The sequence below is a fragment of the Phallusia mammillata genome, chromosome 7 (genome assembly GCF_965637545.1).
Source record: "Phallusia mammillata chromosome 7, kaPhaMamm4.hap1.1, whole genome shotgun sequence".
Classification (NCBI taxonomy): Eukaryota; Metazoa; Chordata; class Ascidiacea; order Phlebobranchia; family Ascidiidae; genus Phallusia; species Phallusia mammillata.
Genome location: NC_137258.1, coordinates 13,280,631 through 13,303,291, shown reverse-complemented (window position 1 = coordinate 13,303,291; position 22,661 = coordinate 13,280,631). Strand labels below are relative to the sequence as shown.

Genomic DNA, 22,661 nt, shown 5'->3' with positions numbered 1-22,661 from the left:
ATTTTGTGCTTGCAATATGAGGGTTTACACGCACTGTAGGCCTATTATTAAAACGCGCACATGACAAGAACAGAGATCAACTCGGCACTTGTAATTGATTCTCAAGTAACTTAAAAAAAAGCTAGGTACAGTGTTGTTGTCTCTTTCGTAGCAATGATTTTAAGAAAAATGCTGTTGAAAATTATACATTGACGTTGCACGAGCCCATCGTAGAAAACACATCAACCTTTCATTTCAAATAAGATGTTGTAGTTGCGGTAACTTAGCTAACCTGCAACGAAACATAGCTAACTTGCAGCAAGTTGCGGCAACTTAATTTATTCGACAACGGCGCCCCATAGATATGTCATGGTTCGTATAAATGCAAAGATTTGTTCAAAACTTTTATTTCGTTTCGCATGAAACTTAGATTTTTTCGATTGTCCTTATTTTTGGTCTCAAGTCGATGGCAACCCTGTTTAGAGTCTAGACACCTCTCCTTTAAGTGCATGTCATAAAATGTTTCCAACCTAATCCCATCCTTGGTTTGTGCACAGTTGCTAAAAATACAATGCTTCTTTTTTGTAAAAACTGAAAGTTGCCGGAAATAAAGCAATTCTAAAACAAGGTGCTTGTATTATGATGTCAGAATTTTACAAAGTGACAAACAGTAACTGTTGTCACTATGTTTGGTCAAAAGCTAATTGTGACACACAAAACAAAATGGGTGAAAAATCCAGTCGAAAGCTTAGGGTTCGACCAAAGGCTGAAGAATATCGTAGGGGTTCGGCCGTGACAAAAAGGTTTGCAAATGAAAGACCACTTAAAAAGGAAAACCACTGGTTTGGGAGCAATTATATTTTAGCATTATTTGCAGTTATTTGCAAAACCACCAAAAAATTTGGGGGGTGTTTGGATCGCGTCAAAAAAGGTATGGAACCACTGCTGTAGAGCATACATAGACCAAAACAATTTTAAAAATCTTTGGATAAATTTAAAATCTCTTTGGATAGACGCAACACGCAAGTCACGCAAAAATTAAAGCAAAAATACTCAAAATACGACTGTTGCGAGACTAAGAGCTAAACCCTCAGTGTTTGTTGTTGGTTATTAATTATGTTATTTCTTTGCGTTTGCCGATGTTTTGCTGTCTTACTCTATGGTGCATTGAGGTTAAAAAGTTTAATACGGGCAATTTACAAACGACGTTTTAACGAAATTGCCAAAATCGGACAGCAAATTTTAGTTAAACAGTTTATTAATTTCACCTTCACTGATGGGTAAAGTCTATAGTGATTGTTTGTTCCTGAAGTTTCGCTCTGGCAATTAACAGTAGTGATCAGACAATTTCTGATCTTTTCTGCACAATGTACTAACTACTAATACGTGTGTGTCAAGAAGTTGCAAAAGTTTTACTAAGCATAGTTCTGTCTCGTTGATGAAAGAACAAAAGGTGGTGTGGGTTGTAACTTGTAACCAGTGGTGGGATTCAAATTTTTCGTCAGCCGGTTCTGTCACAAAAGTCATATTTTTCAGCTGGTTCTGTTACAAAAGTCGATTGACAGTAGCCAGTAATGCTAACTGATTCGCTGATCTCATAAAATTTCGTGAGACGGTTCTATAGAACCGGCTGAATCCCACCACTGGTAGTAACCATATTGGGTTTTGGTGTTGGTATAATTTGTTTTTTAAGTTATGTACCTTGACATCTAAGAGCAATATCTTTTTGGTACATTTTAATTGTTAAAGCGCATCAATAGTTTTAGAACAAAAGCAAGCATTTACATAAAATTTGTACAAAAATATTTGGTACTGATTATCAGGATGCATCTAAATATACAGGATCACTTGGATCGCTTGGTGCATTATTAACACAGCTTGGTGCACCTTTATTACACTTGGTGCACATTTATATCGCTTGGTGCACCTTTATATCGCTTGGTTCATATTTATATCGCTTGGTGCACATTTATATCGCTTGGTTCAACCTTTTATCGCTTGGTGAACGTTTATATCGCTTGGTGCACATTTATATCACTTGGTTCACCCTTATATCGCTTGGTGCACCTTTATGCCAATTGGCATACCTTTATATCGCTAGGTAAAGGTGCGCATAGATTATACAGTTGCACCGAGCGATATAAAGTTGCACCGGCCAAAATAAAGGTGCACCAAGTGGAATATACGTGCACCAAGCAACATAAAGGTGCACCAAGCGACATAAAGGAGCATCAAGCGATACAAAGGTGCATCATGCGATATAAGGGTGAACCAAGCGATATAAATGTGCACCATGCTATATTAAGATGCACCAAGTAATATCAAGGTGCACCAATGGATATAAAGGTACACCAAGTGATAAAAAGGTGCACCAAGCGATCCTGTATATTTTAGATGCACCACTGATTATCTTCTCTACACACATGACTTGTACTACTCAATATCATCTAGTGATGGGACGAGTACCCGGTACTCGGTATCGATGGTATTGAACGATTTCAGTGGTATCGATACTCATACTCGGTATCGAAATATTTTGTCTCAGTTTTCGATACCAACGTGCGAGTACAGAAGGCCGATGTACACCATAAGAATACGGGCAACTTTATGCCAATATTTGCTTCGGACAGCACAAAATTGGAAAAAAGTTCCTCCAGTTTACGTATTTCTTTTTCGCTATCACATGGAGATTACATTTTTTGGCATGTGCATGTGCACACCTGTACCCCGACCATGGCAGATAAATTAGCCAGTGATATACAGCCATAGGCGTAGAGTTTTAAAAAATACCGGGGGTGCGCCGTTTGATCTTCCAAAAACGATGCCTATACACGTACAGTATCTGTACCCGTATAAGACCAAGTAACGGTCCACCTTTTACGTGCTTTAGCATGTAGTTTCTATCACATTAATTTGCAAATAGTCACTTGGCGCAATTTCTGTGGGTTCGATTGGAACGTTTGCTGTGCATCCGATAACGGCTGATGTAACAAAAGGACGATTTGCCGAATCAGCAATTAACAACGATTAATTTTAAAGTAACATGTTACGGCGGGGAATAAAAGTAAAGCAATTCACGTTTTAAATATAGGCGACTATGTAATATTGCCGCCTAAACTTAGGTCACCTTGGAACAAGTTTAGGCCGTTGCAGAGCTTTGCAAACGGACATTAAACTCGGCTTAAGAAACAATATATTAACTATCTTTATATTTATTTTTTATTGCAGAGAGTTATTGCGACAAATAATACTAAAACGTTAGTCTATAAGTCATGTCTATGTTGCATTAAAATGCTAATTTATTGCGAAACAATTACAATTGTTACGTTTCAACCGACGTCTGTTCGATCAATGGCGTGAATGCAAGCGCATTTGTTTTGCTGAAAACACGTTTTAATTAACCGACGTAACTTGAACAAAGATGCGATTTTGACGTTATACAAAGGTTAAGGCCGTACTCTACGCCAGTGTATACAACTAAGTACAACACTACACTTAAGTACTCGGTATCGAATGTGGTACTCGTACTAGGTATCGGTACTCGCTTCAAAACCTGGTATCGTCCCATCACTAATATCATCATATGAATAAATTTAATTGTGCATAAAATAATGAGTTGTATGCTGGTTAATGTGGGCCTCCTTCCCTGAAGGGGACATACATTGTTTGCCATCCTTTTTTTCATCCGCCTAATGTTGGTTTGTTTTAAGTGTTTGGTCAAGAAAGACTGTGTCTGATCAAATAGTTTCATAGTTTGCTGGTAAACTGCAAAATATTTCAAAGCTTTTTGTCACTTTTAGTTGGATCCTATTTTTCACTTTATTATTTCCAAATATTAGCAGCAAAAATTATTATTATTTCCAAATATAGCAGCAGAAACATTTATGGCCATGTCACTTATATCAATTCCACTGTGCTAATACTTGTTTACTGTTTATATTTTAACATATCAGTAAAGTAGTCTAAGTATGTGTGGTAAAATGTGTGTCTTTACTACAGATTGGATTTGTGCTGCAAATAATTGCTCAACATTGTTGAGTAGGCATGATTTAAATTTAATACAACAACCAGTATAATTGAAGGCTGGATGATTGACTTTTATTTTAGATCACATGTAAAGTATTGAAAACTCCGGGATTGCTTTGGTATGTACCTACTATCAAATTACCACTGACTCTTTGGTGCTATGTTACAAACAACCAGTTGCTTATTGCGTTACTGCTAAGATGGTCCATTGTTGTTGATCTGTTAAATTAAAACACATAAGAATATAAAAGGTGAATCCTGTTAATTTGCTTAACCAATATGCCAAGTTTTCATGTGAGTAAATAAATGGACTATGAAATAATCTGGATGCAATCCTAATAAAAGGTTTTACTGAACGAAATAAATCAACGCTCACACTACAGCACAAAATGTAATGGAATATTACTATGAGCTACTTGTTCTTGAATAAAGAATAGCATTGTACACTAGAGATAGACGGATATAGTATTTATGGGTACCCTTTCGGGAATGGATAAACTTACTCTTATATAACTTGCTCAATGTGCCAATAACAGCAACGTACAGACATTGCACAACTTACCACCCCCTTCACATGTTAGTCTGTTAGGTTATAGCATCTTCTCCTTCAATCTTTACTTTTCCTCAATTTTTTGTGTGATGTCTATCTTAGCCTGTTGATTCACTACTGGCAACCCTTTTTGAAGCAAGTGGCTGGAAAGATGTTGGTCCCCTGTGTTTCAAGAAACATCACCAAATTATTAGACTTCACAACATGCCACACATATATGTGTAACATTGTTTTTGAAGTAATACCAATGCCTCTTCTAACTTAATCTTCGTTTTCTATGTGTTAATAAAAACATTGCACGAGGTAACTTTTGAAATAAAATGTGGTCGATAGTAAATGGGATTCGAACCCTGAACCTGCAAGCACAAGATAATTGCTCCAACCAATCAGAAATCATGGTTATTAAGTGCTATGCAGTTGTGAGAAAAATCTTAAATAATTAAACCAATTATGTAACTAACTGGTATGCCTGGATTTGTCTGTATAATTAATGCCGAGTCATATTTATGTGCTGAAATACTTTAATTTCAGGTTGCAAATTGTTTTATGAAAACTTCTCTTCAACCAAATTTTATAATGAATGGAAATTCAGGTAAAAATATTTGGATGTATTTTTGTATTTTTTATAAAAAAGTATGTTAAGGGAAGTACGATCTCATTAGAACATGTTTAAGTAGGTTTCAACTATATAGCAGTGGGTTTCAACCTTACACAGATCCTGTACCAACTGACAACTTTTTCTATCACTGCGTACCAACTAAACCCTATTTGAATGGGTAGACCAAGAGATAGGCCTATTTTTCCACCAGGCTAGCATATTTCAGAAACTGCAAGGTTAGCCATTTTACGAGAATGTTCAAGGTACGAGTTTCATCCCGAACCAGGGCTGATTAGTTGGGCCAGTTAAACAACTTGATCTGACTTAATTTAGTATGACAGAAAGGTACTCGCCTACTGCCTGAAAAACTCCTTAATACCTTTAGTGGTAAACTTACCACAGGTTGATAACCACTGGTTTAAAATGTCATATAACTGTACCCTTGGACCTGTCATGACTAAAGGGTTTGGTGGATTTACTCCAGGTGCATGATGTCACCAACTGAATAAATTTCCTGAACTTGTTTTGTGGTTTAAAAAACATTTTACCCTCAAAGCAATTTTTAAATCTAGTCACAACTTTTGAAATAGCGTTATTGCCTGTTTAAAAAATGTATGTACAAGTTCCACTTGTTTTGTAAATGCTTTTTGTAAAGGTCTCCCTGTTCCTGGAGGTTGTGATCAACCTGATGCGGATGCAATAAAAATGTTTATTGGCCAAATTCCTAAAAATTGGGCCGAAAGTGAAGTCCGTGAGTTATTAGAAGTGTATGGGCCAATCTATCAGCTGAACATACTGAAGGAAAAGGGTAGCATTTTAAGTAAAGGTATGCTAGAACATAATCCATATGCTGACAGCTCAAAAAGCAAGTCTAATTGGATGAATTTAAACCCTTTATAAACATACACCTGCTAAGTTTGATCCTTTTATTACCAGTTACCTTTCTTGACTCATGTATAAAGTATTGTTGTTAGTGTTAAGTATATTATCACACACACAGACACATTATAGACAAGTGCCTTTCAACTTTTTACAGCCCACTTCTGCTATAAATTTTGCTTGCACAATTATGATATCGACAAGTCTTTTGTCCATATTACAATAAAAAAACTGAGATAACAAAATTATACTAAGATATGATAAAAATATATAGTAATAAAAGTAGGATATTGTAAGACCTTTGAAAAACTGCAACATTAGCCAATTAAAGCAAAATAGACCTGTGAACTGGCAAAGAGTCGGCAAGAATACTTTGTGTCACACGGGGAAAAAGTGTAATTGTTCCTGTGACACAGGAAAGATTAATAGTTTTAACTTCATGAATTAGTCAATTATAAGAAAAATATAAAACCTCAGTTAACTTAAAAAATATGATTTAGTTATCTTCTGGTTTGTAATATTTTAAAATGTTTAGGGGCACTCTTTTAAGAGCTCCATGGCTCACCAGTCTACAACCCACTGATTCTTTAGCGCGGCATAGGCCATATATTGTTTTTTACCTTATTTTTGGGGTGCAATAAGATTTTCCAAATAAATTTGCTCAAAACTCTTTATATGTTGTCAAAACAAGATAACAATGCTGTTACAAGACAATTATGACATCAGTTTATATGTCGATGGCTCTTATGACAAGCAACTTTGCTCAGATATATTATTTAATTACAAATGCGCATTCTCACAAACTGTGGCCCTGAACTGTTCTATGCATATGATAATATTTAAAATACTGGCCCATACAGGGGGATCCAAGAATTCATTGCAGGAGGGGTGATTGTGACCAAAACCTTGATTTCTTTACAGGTTACATGCTGCATCAAAATTTCATATATCACTAAAAATTGTAACATGTTGAAAACCACCCTTTTAGTTGTTACCCAGTTTTTTTCACTTAATGACCTTCTCAAATTGAGTTTTGCAAAAATGTTATGCAAACACTGGTGCATTTATTGCATAGGTTGTTGTTTTGTGACTTACTACACACGAAAAGCTGCCTTGGATGCCCAAAATGATCTGCACAATGTAAAGACTTTACCTGGTGTAAGTATCGCATGTAATTGTATTTGAGAAAATGTGCCTCCAACTATATGATATTTATCTGTCTGAAATATTTCTATGTAAACCCCTATTGACTGATCAGTTTTTTAACTGCTAGACTTGCTAAAGTACATGACCCAGTAGTTCCATATGTTATTGGTCAGTGCATTGCAAACTTATTTAAAGCGTTTGTAACTTTTGAATCCACATATTGGGACACATACCCACATATTATGACATTATTTTTGTCCTTTTTTTCTGTTTATTGCTGGTTTGTTATACACGTTTGGTCAAGATCAAATTTGGACTTAAGGCTTTCTAGGAAAATTTGACGACAATATTATGGTCAAAAGCAATAGATTAAATTCAAGTATTTTTTCATTCTTTTTTACTGTTTTTGTAATTATATGACAATAATGATGCAAAAAGAATACGAACAAAACTTATTTCAAATTGAGTTAATGCTTTCTAATAATTTAGAATCTAAAACTAACCGCAACATTTGTTTACCGTAAATCCGCACAAACATGTGTGTGGGGACCCTTTCATTTTTGTTTGCAAAAACAATTGTATGTGTAGGTCAAATGATATAAACATATACTTTACTTTGTCAAATTGATTCAGATATATGTACGTATTTTTACAGATGCATCACTGTGTTCAAATGAAGCCGGCTGATTCAGAGAATAAGTGTGAAGATAGAAAATTGTTTGTGGGAATGATTAGTAAAAAAATGTCTGAGCAAGATGTCAGAATGTTGTTTTCGAAATTTGGAAACATAGAAGAATGTAGGGTAAGAATCGCTAATTGTGACGGTAACAACTAGTTGGTTAAGTGTCATTGGTAGTTCCATGAACAAATTGTAGTTTAGGTGTGATTTCGTAAAACTGGACCAAAGATTGAACGAATGCTTTTAACTGTAAAATCTGTTTGTTATAGGTCCTTGTGAGTGCAGAAGGCATAAGTAAGGGTTGCGCTTTTGTAACTTTCAGCAAACGTGTTTCAGCACATAATGCCATTCGTCATATGCACCAATCAACTACCATGGAGGTATAGCAAAATAAGCTTTGTACATTATTGACAATGGTAATGAACCGTTTTTTGTTGTTTGTGTCCGTTTTTTGTTATTTCTTTGTTTTCTGTCTAATGCTGGTTTGTTCCATGTGTTTAATCAAGAAAGAGTGTTTTAAACTTGTTCAAATTCATGCATGTAAGGTATATATTAAAATTTGATCCCAGTGAAGTTTGACCTCAAATAACCCAGTGGTTTACCCACAAGTCCCTAAAAACGTAAAATTTTTAAAACGACTGTACTGACTAAAGTACATAAACTAAGAGTTTTATGCTTTGTTGGTGGTGCAATGTAAGGTATTCTAAAGAATTTTTTAACTTTTGATGTGATTTACACATTTATCACCCCAAAACCCTGAAATATTCGGTTTTAGCTTTTACAGTCCTTTAGGACAGAAATACCAAATTTTAAACAATTGTTTGTAGGCGGTTATTCGTTTAGTATTTAAAATTTTGGCTCTATCAGCCAAATGGTTACCTTTACAGCCCAATATATGTATACTGGAAAGCCCAAGTGTGTCACTGGTTTACAATTGTGGCAATTTGATGCGTAGCGGGAGATTGCTACTTGACGCAGGATGGGTGTTTTACGAGGCAGTCTTTTTGGTGAATAGACATCAGCCTAGTAATTATGGGTCCCCTTCCCCAAAGGCGACACATTGTTTTTGTCTGGATTTTTTTTCTTTTTTCTGTCTAACGCTGGTTTGTAATGCTCGTTTGGTAAAGAAAGAGTGCTTTAAATTTATTCAAATTTGGACATATGTTAGTTATTAATCCAAACTTGATCCTCCAGAACTTTGCCCCCAAATGACCCAGCGGTTCACCCACAGGCCCCCGAAACATAAAAATTTTAACGCTGGTTGTAACGCTCATGTGCTAAAGAAAGAGTGCTTCAAATTTATCCAAATTTGTACATATGTTAGTTATTAATCCAAACTTGATCCTCTACAAGTTTGACCCTGAATTACCCAGGGGTTCACCCACAGGCCCCCGAAACGTAAATTTGTCTAACGCTTGTGTGGTCAAGAAAGATACTCTAGTCTAGACAGAAGTCCCAAGAGAGTAACTCACTGGTTTACGAATAAGACGGCAGAGCGGGAGGGCTCAGCTTGACGTCAGACAGACGTTTTATGAAACAGTCGTTTCAGTGATAAGAAATCGGCTGTTTTTGCACAGCAATACTATGTCATTTTATTAAGTTATCATGCACATTTTCAGATTTGGCGAAGGTTTCACACCTAGGAAATGATTTAAACTTGATAAACATGCTTCGGTTTTGTATATGTCAAGCAAAACTTTGTTAATCAACATAGAGATGAAAAAATAAACTTGACTTTTTTGCAAGATTAATGTTTTTTTAAATGCTCGTTGTCAGCTTGGCCACCGCATGATTGGTTGTAGGCAGGTTTTTTTTTAAGGTTTGGTTTGGGTGACCGCTAAGTAGTTTTAAGAGACCGCAAGTGTTTCATTTAAATACCAAAAAATAGCCATATTTGCTTAAACGAATTATTTATTAGGCTACTGGCAAATTTTGGGAAACCGCTGGAGAAATTTGGGGGACCGTTTCGGTCCCCCAAAACACCTTAAAAAAACACTGTTTGTAGGTATTTCCAACTTGTAGGTATTACAAACACAGTTCAGAACTTTTTTTCATCATAACATAGCGTTTTTTTGACAATCAATTTAAGAATCAATACTTAAGTCATGTACCGGTATAAATTAGGCAAAATGGTATTGTTGAACACTAAGGACGGCGTGCTATTGAAAACGGTGTCAAAAAGTCAAACAGTCGTTCGGCGTGTGTACCCTGAGAGGTGACTACAGGTCAATGGTACTCGTTTTGCAAAACAAAGTTAAGTGAAAAACTATTTGTTATGTTTTCACTTGTAGCAAATTGCTTTTTAATTTATAGTGTCTGTAACACAACTGTTACGGCTTTCTAGAAAAATTTATGTTTAAAACTTGACCTTGGACGACAATATCTGGGTCAAAGCAAGAGATTAAATTAGGGTACACAATATATAAAATGGAAATATATAGGAAAGCCACCTTTATAGTATCTCCAATACAACTGTTGAAGTAAAAAATTTCAAAACTATTGGGTAATGCTGTCTAATAATTTGTCTTTAAACAGCTAAAAATAAGCGCACTCTTTTAGAATCCGATTGGAATTAGGAAACAAAGGTATACCCATTTTAAGTATGTCGAATGGTGTAGAACAGGCATGTCAAACTCAAACAATTTTGATGACCAAAAACAAACTTTTAAGTAAGTAGAGGGCCACACTATCGTAACATTTGTTACAGTGCACCATGACAACAAAAATATTGCATGAATAAAAGGTGAAAAATATTGTTATAAATAACAAACAGATACATAGTGTAGCAGAGCGAAAGAACCAACTGTGCTTTGTGTGAAAACAATGGCATACAATGATGCAACAATCGCAATTGCTTATTCTAAAGATGGGCTATTTCGATCATCCTAATAAAACGTTCCAAATGCCATTAATAGAGAATGATTGTATCATGTGAGCTCACTGGTCTGACAGGGTATTCTGACTGAGTAAAACATAACTTCTAAAAGTTACTTTGCAGCGCCATACAAAAACTCTTGGAGGGCCGCATGTTTGACACCCCTGGTGTAGAATATTTTTGGCAAAGATAGAAAGACCAAATTTCTGTTTTTTTCCAGGGTTGCTCTGCTCCAATTGTCGTAAAAATTGCTGATTCTCCGAAAGATAAAGAAAGGAAAAAGCTTCAATCGCAAATGGCTCAGCAACTCAACCAATTTTCAAATCAATGCAAAAATCTAGCTGGAATTGCAGCACTTGCCCCCGTAGGCTGATTTTTAACATTTTTTAATGCTGTTTTTTGAGGCCAATACTTTTGTGCAGATGCTACAGAGTTTTGCCTCATACAACAACCAAGGCCTAGGAGCTGGCAATCATAATGGCACAGGTTTGTTGGTTTATTACAAAAGTGGAATGAAGTGGACACAAAACTCTGTTTCTCTGCATAGTAAAGAACTTTATATGACAACTTATGTGAAAGTCAAACACCTATAGTTCCCTTACCCAGAAATCTGATTTCAAGAACCAAAGTGAGATGTGTTGACAGTGCTCCATTACCACTGTGTTGTGCGATAATACCAGATGTGTTGCAGTGTAACTATACCTTAGCAAATAAAAATTGCTAACTTTTACACGCATGTTAGTTAGTTATCCAAAGTCGACCCTGAATGACCATTGCCTATTATATTGTTTTTGTCTGTATTTCTTTTTTCTGTCTAACGCTGGTTTGTAATGCTCGTTTAGTCAGGAAAGAGTGCTTCAAATTTACACAGATGTTAGCTATTGATCCGAATTTGATTCTCCTGAAGTTTGATCCTGACTGACCCAGTGGTTCACCCCCAGGCCCCAAAACGTAAAATCTTTAAAATGGCTGCACTGGCTAAAGTACATCATATAAGAATTTCAGGTTTTCTAAAGAATTTTTTAACTTTTAATAGGATTCATCCACTTTCACCCCTAAAACCCCAAAATTTATGTTTCCGTCTAACGCTGGTTTGTAACGCTTGTTTGGTGAAGAAAGAGTGCTTCAAATTTATTCAAATTTACACAGATGTTAGCTATTGATCCAAATTTGACCCCGAATGACCCAGTGGTTCACCCACAGACCTCTAAAACGTTTTTTTTTTTAAACGGCTGTACTAAGGTACTCAATTTAGGAGTTATATGCTTTGTTGGTGCAATGTAAAATAAGGATTTTTCTACCTATTTTTAGATTCACCCATTTTTCACCCCTTAAACCCTGAAATGTTTTAGTTTTAGGCCAGAAATACTCACCCCAATGTGCTGAATTTTTCTACAATTGTTTGCAGTAGGTTACTCACTTAGGATTTCAAATTTTACCCTAATCGGTCAAATGGTTACCTTTACAGCCATATGTGTCAAGCAAAACTTTGTTGATTAACATAAAGAGAAAATATAGAATAAATTTTACTTTTTCGAAAGCCGTGATAAATGGTCTTTAAATTCTTGTTATCAGCTTGGCCGCCGGATGACCACAGTTCACTAAAGGTCAACTAGTGGGTATTACAAGCACAGTTAAGAACGATTTCCTCATAATGCAGCTTCTATTTTTGACAAATCAATTCAAAGCTTAAGTCATGGACAAATTAGGCGAAACGGTATTGTTAAACACTAAGGACTGCATGCTAATAAAACAGCGTCAAAAGGTCATTAAATGGTGGTTCATCATCTGCACTGCGAGAGGTTACTTCAGGTCAATGGTACTCATTTTGCGAAACAAAGTTAAGTGAAAAACAATTTGTTATGTTTTCTTTTTGAAGCAAATTGCTTTTTAATTTATATTGTCTGTAATACAACTGTTACGGCTTTCTAGGAAAATTTGTGTTAAAAAACTCACCCTAGATGACAATATCAAGGTCAGGGCAAGATATTACATTGAAAGTGTTTTTTACTTCCTTTTTTGCTCTTTTTGTAATTATATTATAATAATAATGCAAACAGAATACAGACAATACTTTTTTAAAGTTGGATTAATGCTTTCTGATAATATTTTGTCTGCAAGCATCTAAAAACAATCGCAATACTTGTTTACGGTATATCCGCAAAAACACACGTGTGTTTGCAAAAACAATCATATGTGTAGATCAAATGATGTGTATATTAAATTGGTAAACAGGATGTAGAATATATAAAAAGGAAGTATAAAGCCACTATTCTAGTTTGTTTTCTATTTTCTAATGGCATGTTAAGAAGCAAAGCGGATTCTCCGAAATTATATGCAGGCCCATACCTAAATGTACAAGCCTGAAATCCAGTCTAACTTGCAAGTTTGGCACTTTTCACCACTCAAGGTCAGTAATGCAAGCAACAACAATTTTTAAAGAACTAAACGCATTTCTGAAATGTTAGTCCACCTGCTAAGTTGGCGGGTTACCAATTATTTGGTTAACAGCGATCAAACAGTTGTGGCAAACAATTATGTGGCTATTAAATTATGTATCATTAAAAAGTTTTAAACCTTTTTTTTCACATTTAACATTGGTTAATGCAAATACAGTTAGATAATTTGAATTTACTTTAGTTAGCACTTGGCAAGAAATCGGCTGCCTTGCCGTATTGTTAGTGCAATGAACCCATTATTTAACCCCTTGTTTTGAGGAGTAGATAAGCCATTACAAACAGATGAAGGCTTTGAGATGCCGACTCCCTGTAATCATGCAGTGGCAAACAGAATGATTTGGGCCTATTATATCCATGTAAAACTTTTTTAAAAAAAATTGGGAATTCAACCAACCAACAAAAAATGTTAATTAACATGAAAGTCAAAAAATCTACTGGATGTTTTCAAAAGCTGCGATAAATGGTTATTAAACAGTGTTTGGCTTCCGGAAGATGAGAGGTTACTGCAGGTCAACAGAATAAGTTTTGTGAAATATAGTGAAGTGAAGAGCAGTTTGTTATATATCTATGCTACAAAATGGATTCTTAATTTTTCAGTCTCTGTAATACTTTTTGGGTTTTTTAGGAACAGTTACTGTTTTAACTGTTTTAAACAGGCTTTATACAGCAATATCTCGGAGACATTCGCAGAGAATCTAGAGTTTTTTTCCCATTATTTTTGACTACTTTTGTGAATATATGACAATTTAATGAATCTAAAAAAAGTTACATCATTTTTATACTGCAAACAATTCACATGTGTGGGAAACCATTCGTTTGTGCTTGTAAAAACAATCATATGTGTAGATCAAATGGTGTGTATAGTAAATCGGCAAATATAATATAGAATGGAAATATATAGGAAAGCCACCTTTCTAGTTCGACTTTGATGTAAGTAAATGTTTTGTACAAACAGGTTTAAGCCCAGCTCAGTTTCAACAGGCAGTGACTCTTGCAGCTGCAGCCCAAGCTCTTATCAATCAGGGACCAAATGCTATGAATTCCAGTAACGCTGCTTCTTCAAATTCTTATGGAATGACATTTGGTTCAAATCTAAGTTCTAGTCCTGGTAAGTTTTTTTTTTCCTTTTACAAGGGGTCATTCATTTTTTGGTCCCGAGTTTTTTCCTGTGTAATTCTGATTTGTTTAACCTTTTCGGTCAAGAAAGAATGCTACAAACTTTTCAACTTTACAATATATGGGTTTCCTTACCTGAAAACTTTTTTAATGTTGGGTGAATGCTTTCTAATAATTTGTGCTTAAGAATCTGAAAATAACCACAACATTTGTTTACCGTAAATCTGCACAAACACGCATGTCATATGTGTAGATCAACTGATGTGTATAGTAAATTGGTACAGGATATAGAATATATAAAATGAAAGTATATTAGATAGCCACCTTTCTAGTTCCTTTTTTTCATGACTGACTAGTTTATGTAAAAAAATAATGATACATAAAAACATGTAGAATATGTTTTTACTTCGAATATGTTTAAATCAACTTTGCGTTGAGTTGAAAAGGTGACCATGCTTCTGATAAATTGTTTTTCAGGGTCTGAATGTTATTGTACCAACATACCCATACCTATTCACATATGCATGTTTGTGTGCACCCATTTTCTTGTATTTTTAGTTTGTCTGGGAGTTTCATGCTTCATTGGATGGTGCAATGTAACGTATTCTAAAGAATTTTGTAACTTTTTATTGGATTTACCCATTTTCACCCCTTAAGCCCTGAAATTACCCTGCTGAAATTTTTAAAAATTGTCTGCAGTAGGTTATTATGGGTCCCCTTCCCTGAAGGGGACACATATTGATTTTACTCAAATTGTTTGTCTTTTCTTTTCAAAGTTTGTCCGGCTCGTTTTTCCATCAAATGTTTGATGGATTTGGATGAAATTCACACATATGGTAGATACAGTTATGTAGATGTGCATTCCACTTTGTTTTTGTTGATAAGCCGTAATTTAAACTTGATAAACGTGCTTTGGTTTCGTTTATTTCAGGCAAAACATTGTTGATCAACATATAGGTGAAATATTAAACTTAACTTTTTCGAAAGCAGCGATAAATGATCTTTAAATTTTCGCCGTCAGGTTGGCCACCGCATAACCACGGGTCACTGAAGGTCAACTTGTAGGTATTACAAACACAGTCAAGAACGATTTTTCGTCATAATGTAGCTTCTTTATTTTTGACAAATCTATTCAAGTACTAATCACTACTAAAGTCATGTATAAATTTGGCAAAACGGTATTGTTGAACACTAAGGACTGCATGCTATTGGAAACGGTGTCAAAAGGTCATTAAACGGTTCTCTGTGTCTGCACCATGAGAGGTTACTACAGGTCAATGGTATGCGTTTTGCGAAACAAAGTTAAGTGAAAAACAAGTTGTTATGTATACCTTTGTAGCAAATTGCTTTTTAATTTATAGTGTCTGTAATACAATGGTTAAGGCTTTCTAGGAAAATTTGTGTTTAAAAACTGACCTTGAACGACAATATCAAGGTCAAACAAATAATTAAATTGACAGTAATTTTCCCAGTCTTTTTTACTGTTTTTTTGTAATTATATGACAGTAATGGTGCAAAAAGAATATGTACAAGATTTTTGGGTTAATTCTTTCTGAATTTTTTTCCTTAGAAATCTAAAAATAACCGGAAACTTTCTTTACCAGAGATCTGCACACACATGTGTATATTGAAGTATATTAGAAAGCCACCCTTTTAGTATTTTATAATGTAAATATTGCCCCCCCCCCCTATCAAAATTAGGTAACAAATATAACAAATAATATATCTGTTGTTAATATGGTTAAACATCAAATAGGATTTAGTACATAAATTAACAACATACAATGAAGTTGCCTTTTTAATTTCTACACAATTTCCTTATGCTGTGTTTCAGGTGTCCCAGTTCAACGAACAACCCATAATGCTGCGCTGTGGAACCATCATGCATGTATGAAGTTAAAACACATTTAGTGATCATCATAAAATTATCCAGTTGATTAGATCATAATACACCAGGCATATTGAAATAGTTCAACTAAATCAGTCGTTCACCAAGCGTTCCCACATATGGTAAGGCATAAGCTAGAAAAATTTAGCTGGCGGTCAGAGTTGAACCAACAGCAGAAGTGTTTCTGGGACTCGGGCTATATATACTGAGCTACACAGACTCAGCGGTGAACCTGTTGAAAGCCGAATGGCAACCACTGTATATGGAAATGCTTGGTGACTGGCTGATCAATACATGTTCAGCCACCTTTTAAGTTTTATTTGATGTTTTCAAGCTCCGTATCCAAGTGCATCAATGAACAATGGAGCAGGTTCAACATCCAGTGCTAGTCCATTAGACCAAGTGACATTTAATGTGAACAGTCACTCTGCGTCTGGAATGGCTCTGGACCTCATGCATTCTCCTCCATCAACTGTAGCTGGGGGAATAAATCCATCAAACAATGTTTTGTCTAGTCTTACCACACTTGCATCACCAAATTGTAAGTCTTTGTGTGACGTGTGACCCTGGCTTTTTTGACACCATCTTTATGTTGTTTAGCAATGTATAATCATACCCTATCTCAACAATCACATGCTGCTGCTGGAAGCCACAAGGAAGGTAATTACCTTGTTTAGTTTCTTTTGTACGATAACAAATTTGTAGATCAAATGATGTGTATAGTAAATTGGTAAATAGGATATAGAATATATGAAATGGAAAAAAAAGGAAAGCCACCTTTCTAGTTTTTTCACCATTTTACTATCAAGTATATTTTCATCTTTACATTTGCAAGCTCTTAAAATACTTTTCTCTGGTTTCCATTGTTTGTTGTTTAATTTATGACTTGTTTGGTAATTCTAAACTGCCTCATTACCACTTTCACCTGGTGACCATATGTTTGACACCACTCAGTTAAACCATTCATAACACATAAAAATGTTTCATGGTGGTGCATGGTCACTTTAAAATATCACAAATATATTTATGAGTCTCCTTTCCTGAAGGGGACACAAATTGTTTTTGGCCGATTTTTTTCGGTCTAACACCGGTTTGGTCAAGAAAGAGTGCTTTAAATTTGCACAAATGTTAGTTATGGGTCCCCTTCCCTGAAGGGGACACATATTGTTTTTGTCTGTATTTTTTTTCTTTTTTCTGTCTAACGCTGGTTTGGTCAAGAAAGCGTGCTTTAAACTTATTCAAATTTGGACAGATGTTAGTTATTAATCCGAGTTTGGTCCCCGTGAAATTTGACCCCGAATGACCCAGCGGTTCACCCACAGACCCCCAAAACGTAAAATTTTTAAACGCTCGTTTGGTCAAGAAAGCGTGCTTCAAATTTGGACAGATGTTAGTTATTAATCCGAGTTTGGTCCCCGTAAAATTTGACCCCGAATGACCCAGCGGTTCACCCACAGACCCCCCAAATGTAAAATTAAACGCTGGTTTGTAACGCTGGTTTGGTCAAGAAAGAGTGCTTCAAATTGATTCAAATTTGGACATATGTTAGTTATTAATCTGAACTTGATCCTCCAGAAATTTGACCCCGAATGACCCAGCGGTACACCCACAGGCTCCCGAAACGTAAATGTGTCTAACGCTCGTTTGGTCAAGAAAGACACTGTAGGCAGAAGTCCCAAGAGAGTACGTTTACGAATAATAGGGCAGAGCGGGAGGGCTCAGCTTGACGTCGGACAGACGTTTTACTAGACGTCGTTTCGGTGATTAGAAATCAGCTGTTTTTGCACAGCAATGCTATTTCGTTTTATTAAGTTATCACTCACATTTTCAGTTTTGGCAAAGGTTTCACACATATGACGTGATTTAAACCTAATAAGCGTGCTTCGGTTTCGTATATGTCAAGCAAAACTTTGTTAATCAAACTAAATATGAAAAAATAAACTTGACTTTTTTGCAAGATAAATGTTTTTTAAATGCTCGTTGTCAGGTTGGCCGCTGCATGACCACGGGTTACTTAAGGTCAATTAGTAGGTATTACTAACACAGATCATAACTTTCTTTCATCATAACGTAGCGTTTTTTGTTTTTTTTGAGTCAAATACTCAAGGCATGTATAAATTAGGTCAAACGGTGTTGTTGAACACTAAGGACGGCGTGCTATTGAAAACGGTGTCAAAAGGTCAAACAGTCGTTTGGTGTGTGCACCCTAAAAGGTTGCTACTGGTCAATGGTACTCGTTTTGCGAAACAAAGTTAAATGAAAAACAATTTGTTATGTATACACTTGCAGCAAATCGTTTTTTAATTTAAAGTGTCTGTAACACAACTGTTACAGCTTTCTAGAAAAAAATTGTGTTTAAAACCCGACCTTGGACGACAATATCTGGGTCAAAGCAAGAGATTAAATTGAAAGTATTTGTTTCGTTCTTTTTTAATGTTTTTGTAATTATACGACAATAATAGTGCAAAAAAAATACAAACAAAATTTTTTATTGTTGGGTTAATGCTTTCAAAAAATTTGTTCTTAAGAATTTAAAAATCACCCCAACATTTGTTTACCGTAAATCCGCACAAACACGTGTGTGGGGACCCATTAGTTTTTGTTTACAAAAACAATCATATGTGTAGATCAAATGATGTGTATAGTAAATTGGTAAATATCGTATAGAATATATAAAATGGAAATATATCAGAAAGCCACCATTCTAGTTATTACTCCGAATTTGATCCTGCTGAAGTTTGACACCAAATAACCCAGCAGTTTTTAACTTTTTATTGGATTCTCCCATTTTTCACCCATTAAACCCCGAAATAATTGGTTATAGTTTTAGCCCAGAAATACAAACCCTAATGTGCTGAAATTTTAAACAGTTGTTTGCAGTAGGTTACTCATTAAAGTATTGAAAATTCAGACAGATTTTTTACGAGACAGTTGTTTTGGTGATTAGAAATCATCTGTTTTTGCGCAGCAATGCCATGTCGTTTTATTAGCTTACCATGCACATTTTCAGATTTCGCGAAGGTTTCACACCTAAGGCTTAATTTAAACTCGATAAATGTGCTTCCGTTTCATATATATCAAGCAAAATTTTGTTGATCAACATAAAGATGAAAAAATAAACTTGACTTTTTTAAAAGCCGCAATAAATGGTCTTTAAATTTTCGTTATCAGCTTGGCCGCCGCCTGACCATCGGTCACAAGGTCTACTTGTATGTATTAGCACAGTTAAGAACGATTTTTCATCATAACGTACCATCTTTATTTTTGACAAATCAATTCAAGAATCAATACTTAAGTCATGTATAAATTCGGCAATACCTTTGTAGCAAATGACTTATTAATTTATAGTGTCTGTAATACAACTGTTAAGGCTTTCTAGGAAAATTGTTTAAAAACTGACCTTGGACGACAATATCAAGGTCAAAGCAAGAGATTGAATTAAAAGTATTTTTTTCTCTTTGTTTTTACTGTTTTAGTAATTATATGACAATAATGATGCAAAAAAAATACGGACAAAACATTTTTTTAAAGTTGGGTTAATGCTTTTTAATAATTTGTCCTTCAAGAATTTAAAAATAACTGCAACATTTGTTTGCCATAAACCCGCACAAACACGCATGTGGAGACCCACATTTTTGTTTGCAAAAACAATCATATGTGTAGATCAGGGGTCGGCAACCCCTGGCATGCGTGCCAAGGTTGGCACGCGAGGTGATTTTTCTTGGCACGCCAACCGATTTGCATGTGTATATTGAAGAAGTAATTTAACCTGTTACACTGCTTGTTTTATTTTTTTATCAATTCATTATCATAAAATCCAGCCTACGGGTACAAAACACACTTCTTCATGCCTACTATCAAGGTCATCTGGCACAATACACTATTACCCACAAAAAAGTTGGCACGCAAAGCCATTACCACATAGAAATAAGAAGTAACTCACCGCTTAAAAGGTTGCCGACCCCTGAAGTAGATCAAATGATGTGTATAGTAAATTGGTAAATGGGATATAGAATATATATAATGGAAGTTTATCAGAAAGCCACCTTTCTAGTTTTTTTTTCATGTGTGTTCTTTCTTGCAGGACCTGATGGCTCCAATTTATTTATCTACCACCTTCCAACACAATTTAGTGATCAGGATTTACTTCAGGCGTTTATGCCTTTTGGAAATATTGTTTCTGCTAAGGTGTTTATTGACAAACAAACCAACCTGAGCAAATGCTTTGGTAAGGGTAAATTTTTTGTTGTTGCAACAGTAAATTGGTAAATTCAGAAGCTTTGAACCAAGCAAAAGCAGATATTTATCTAAAGGTTTATGGACAGTTTTAGAAATAACCATTTATATGAACCTTGAGAGCAGATACATTTCACATTTTTGCCTTTTTTGGATTCAATAAACCTTTAAAACAGTGGTTGTTAACCTTTTTTCCTTGCTGCACCCCTTTCAAATCACCAACCAATTTTCGCACTCCCTGGGTTTTTGTATTTATATAGATTAGACCAAACCTTAACTAACCTTAAGGATATAGTATCCCTGCACCCCATAGGAACAGTTCTCGCACCCCTGGTTAAGAACCCCTGCTTTAAAATGATAAATTAAACAAAATTTCTGAAATTAATGCTCGTTGAAATAATAAAGTGAATATGTTTGGTAAGTTTCAGCTTGTTTAAGACTTGAAAGTCTTTTTTTTTCAGGGTTTGTAAGTTATGACAATCCTGTATCTGCCCAACATGCCATACAAGCCATGCATGGATTCCAAATTGGAATGAAGAGATTGAAAGTGCAACTTAAGAGATCGAAAATTGAGAACAAGCCGTACTAGAAACATCAGCAAAGTTTATCGCTTGTATTTTGCACAGCAATGTGTCCAGTATTAGATTTTGCAGGTCAGCAGTCATTACTCAAACATGTTGTTCTTGTGTATTCTTATTTAACTTATTCTGTGTCATGGGTATCTTTATGTGTGTCCAGTGGAAATTGGTATCCTATACTAAATGGTTACCTTTTGTGTAAAGGTCGCATATGCCATGCTCCTCAGGAATATAATACCATTGGTTACAATTGTTTTTACTAATGTTCTTCACCCTGCGGCAATTAACAATGTTGGTACAGCCACAGAAAGTGTGCCTGTGCGGTACATTTCCATGTGCCCCACTCAATACCTTTTCATTAGGGCATCAGCTGCTTTCATCACTAAATTGGTTAACGCTGCTTTAAACTTTCCAAGTTCACAGTCCAGTCATGTTACGAAAACTTACCCTATTTATTTGTCGTTGGCTGAATGTGCTTGTAAGGTTTTATTACCTGTTGCTTGTGCTCTGAGCAAAACCCAAACAGTGTTAGGTTCCAACTACACGAGTTTGTCACCATATTCTCGTTGTGTTATGCCTCCTCGACGACGCAGCACTTAATAGTTTAAATCGTTCAGCGATTTTGTTGTAAGCTCCAGTTCCATGTTGTTACCAAGTTGGCTTCATACGTTACTGATTGCGTTGTAAGTTTGTGTAGGTTTTGTGTGGTCATTGTTAGTTTGTTACAGTTGATTGCTACCTAAAGCGTGTTTTAAGTGTGATGTGATTTAGCCTGTTCGTCGGAGTTGTGATTGAAGTTCGGTAAGTTTTGTTTGTTTGTTTTTTTATTAAGGTTTCATGTTTGTTTACGACTTAACCTCTCAAAATTTGTTTGTTTTTATGTTTTTCTTGATGCTGTGTTTATTAATCTGTAGTTTTATTGTAGATCTCGTCACTGTAAGAGGTTAGGAATGGTTTTGGTATATTTTATCACATTATATATTTTATCTTTTCCTGGATGCTCTCAGTGGTCGAATGCGGTGCATTACTGTGCCATGTGCTCCGGCATTTTAATTTAACTCATGAACCACTTTGCTGAAACACTGTAAACGTCGATCTCATTTTATTCGATTTCTAAATAGTTTCATGATGTTATTGATTCTGTCATTCGTGAAGTTGCAGGTTGTGTTCGCTTTTAAATTCCGACACTTAAACGGCAACGGAAAAAAACGACAACGAGAAACATTTCTACATTTGTGTTTCCGGCAGTATTGGCCCGTAGTTCGTCACAGAATATTTATTTGCTAACATTTTTTGTTAAATTATATATGTTCCAAATACATCGATTACACGATGTTCCGAAGCGAAAATTTTGTGTTTGTTGCTTGCCCGTATTTTTGTTATCTACCCGTTTTAGATTTGCAACTTTAGTCTTTCTTTTGTTCACTTGTTCTTTTTCTGTATTTTCTCGATATAAATGTTTTATTGGCTTGTATTCAAAGTATTTAAATAGCTACTTGGATAGCTTGGCTTTATTAATGTTCTGTATTTTGTGTGTTATGTGTTGTCTGAATATAAAAACAAAATTTCACCAGCCGTTTATTGCCAGAAGTTAATAACAACGACATTTTGCGACATTTTTTTGTTGCGATATCGGATTAGTTTCGGTTCCA

General features: G+C 35.3%; 1 protein-coding gene across 2 annotated transcripts; it reads left to right on the top strand.

Moving 5' to 3' along the window:
- Positions 1-3,956: 3,956 nt before the first annotated feature.
- On the top strand, positions 3,957-22,579 carry LOC145237057 (CUGBP Elav-like family member 2). Of its 2 annotated transcripts, XM_080099771.1 has the most exons (14): positions 3,957-4,124; positions 5,087-5,147; positions 5,809-5,979; positions 7,108-7,190; positions 7,834-7,980; positions 8,127-8,237; positions 10,953-11,096; positions 11,155-11,218; positions 14,147-14,299; positions 16,142-16,195; positions 16,530-16,736; positions 16,796-16,855; positions 20,280-20,423; positions 20,893-22,579. In XM_080099771.1, exons 2-14 carry the CDS (start codon positions 5,102-5,104, stop codon positions 21,018-21,020), a joined length of 1,512 nt encoding a protein of 503 aa, XP_079955897.1. In that variant the 5' UTR covers positions 3,957-4,124; positions 5,087-5,101; the 3' UTR covers positions 21,021-22,579. The 2 variants fall into 2 exon arrangements, with proteins under 2 accessions (XP_079955897.1, XP_079955898.1); XM_080099772.1 differs by lacking the exon at positions 5,809-5,979.
- Positions 22,580-22,661: the final 82 nt, after the last annotated feature.

Excerpts from the sequence above, each read along its gene's own strand:
- LOC145237057 (XM_080099771.1), top strand. The coding sequence starts at position 5,102 with ATGAAAACTTCTCTTCAACCAAATTTTATAATGAATGGAAATTCAG. Across the intron at positions 11,219-14,146 it reads TGGCAATCATAATGGCACAG|GTTTAAGCCCAGCTCAGTTT; the intron begins GTTTGTTGGTTT and ends TTGTACAAACAG. Across the intron at positions 20,424-20,892 it reads CAACCTGAGCAAATGCTTTG|GGTTTGTAAGTTATGACAAT; the intron begins GTAAGGGTAAAT and ends TTTTTTTTTCAG.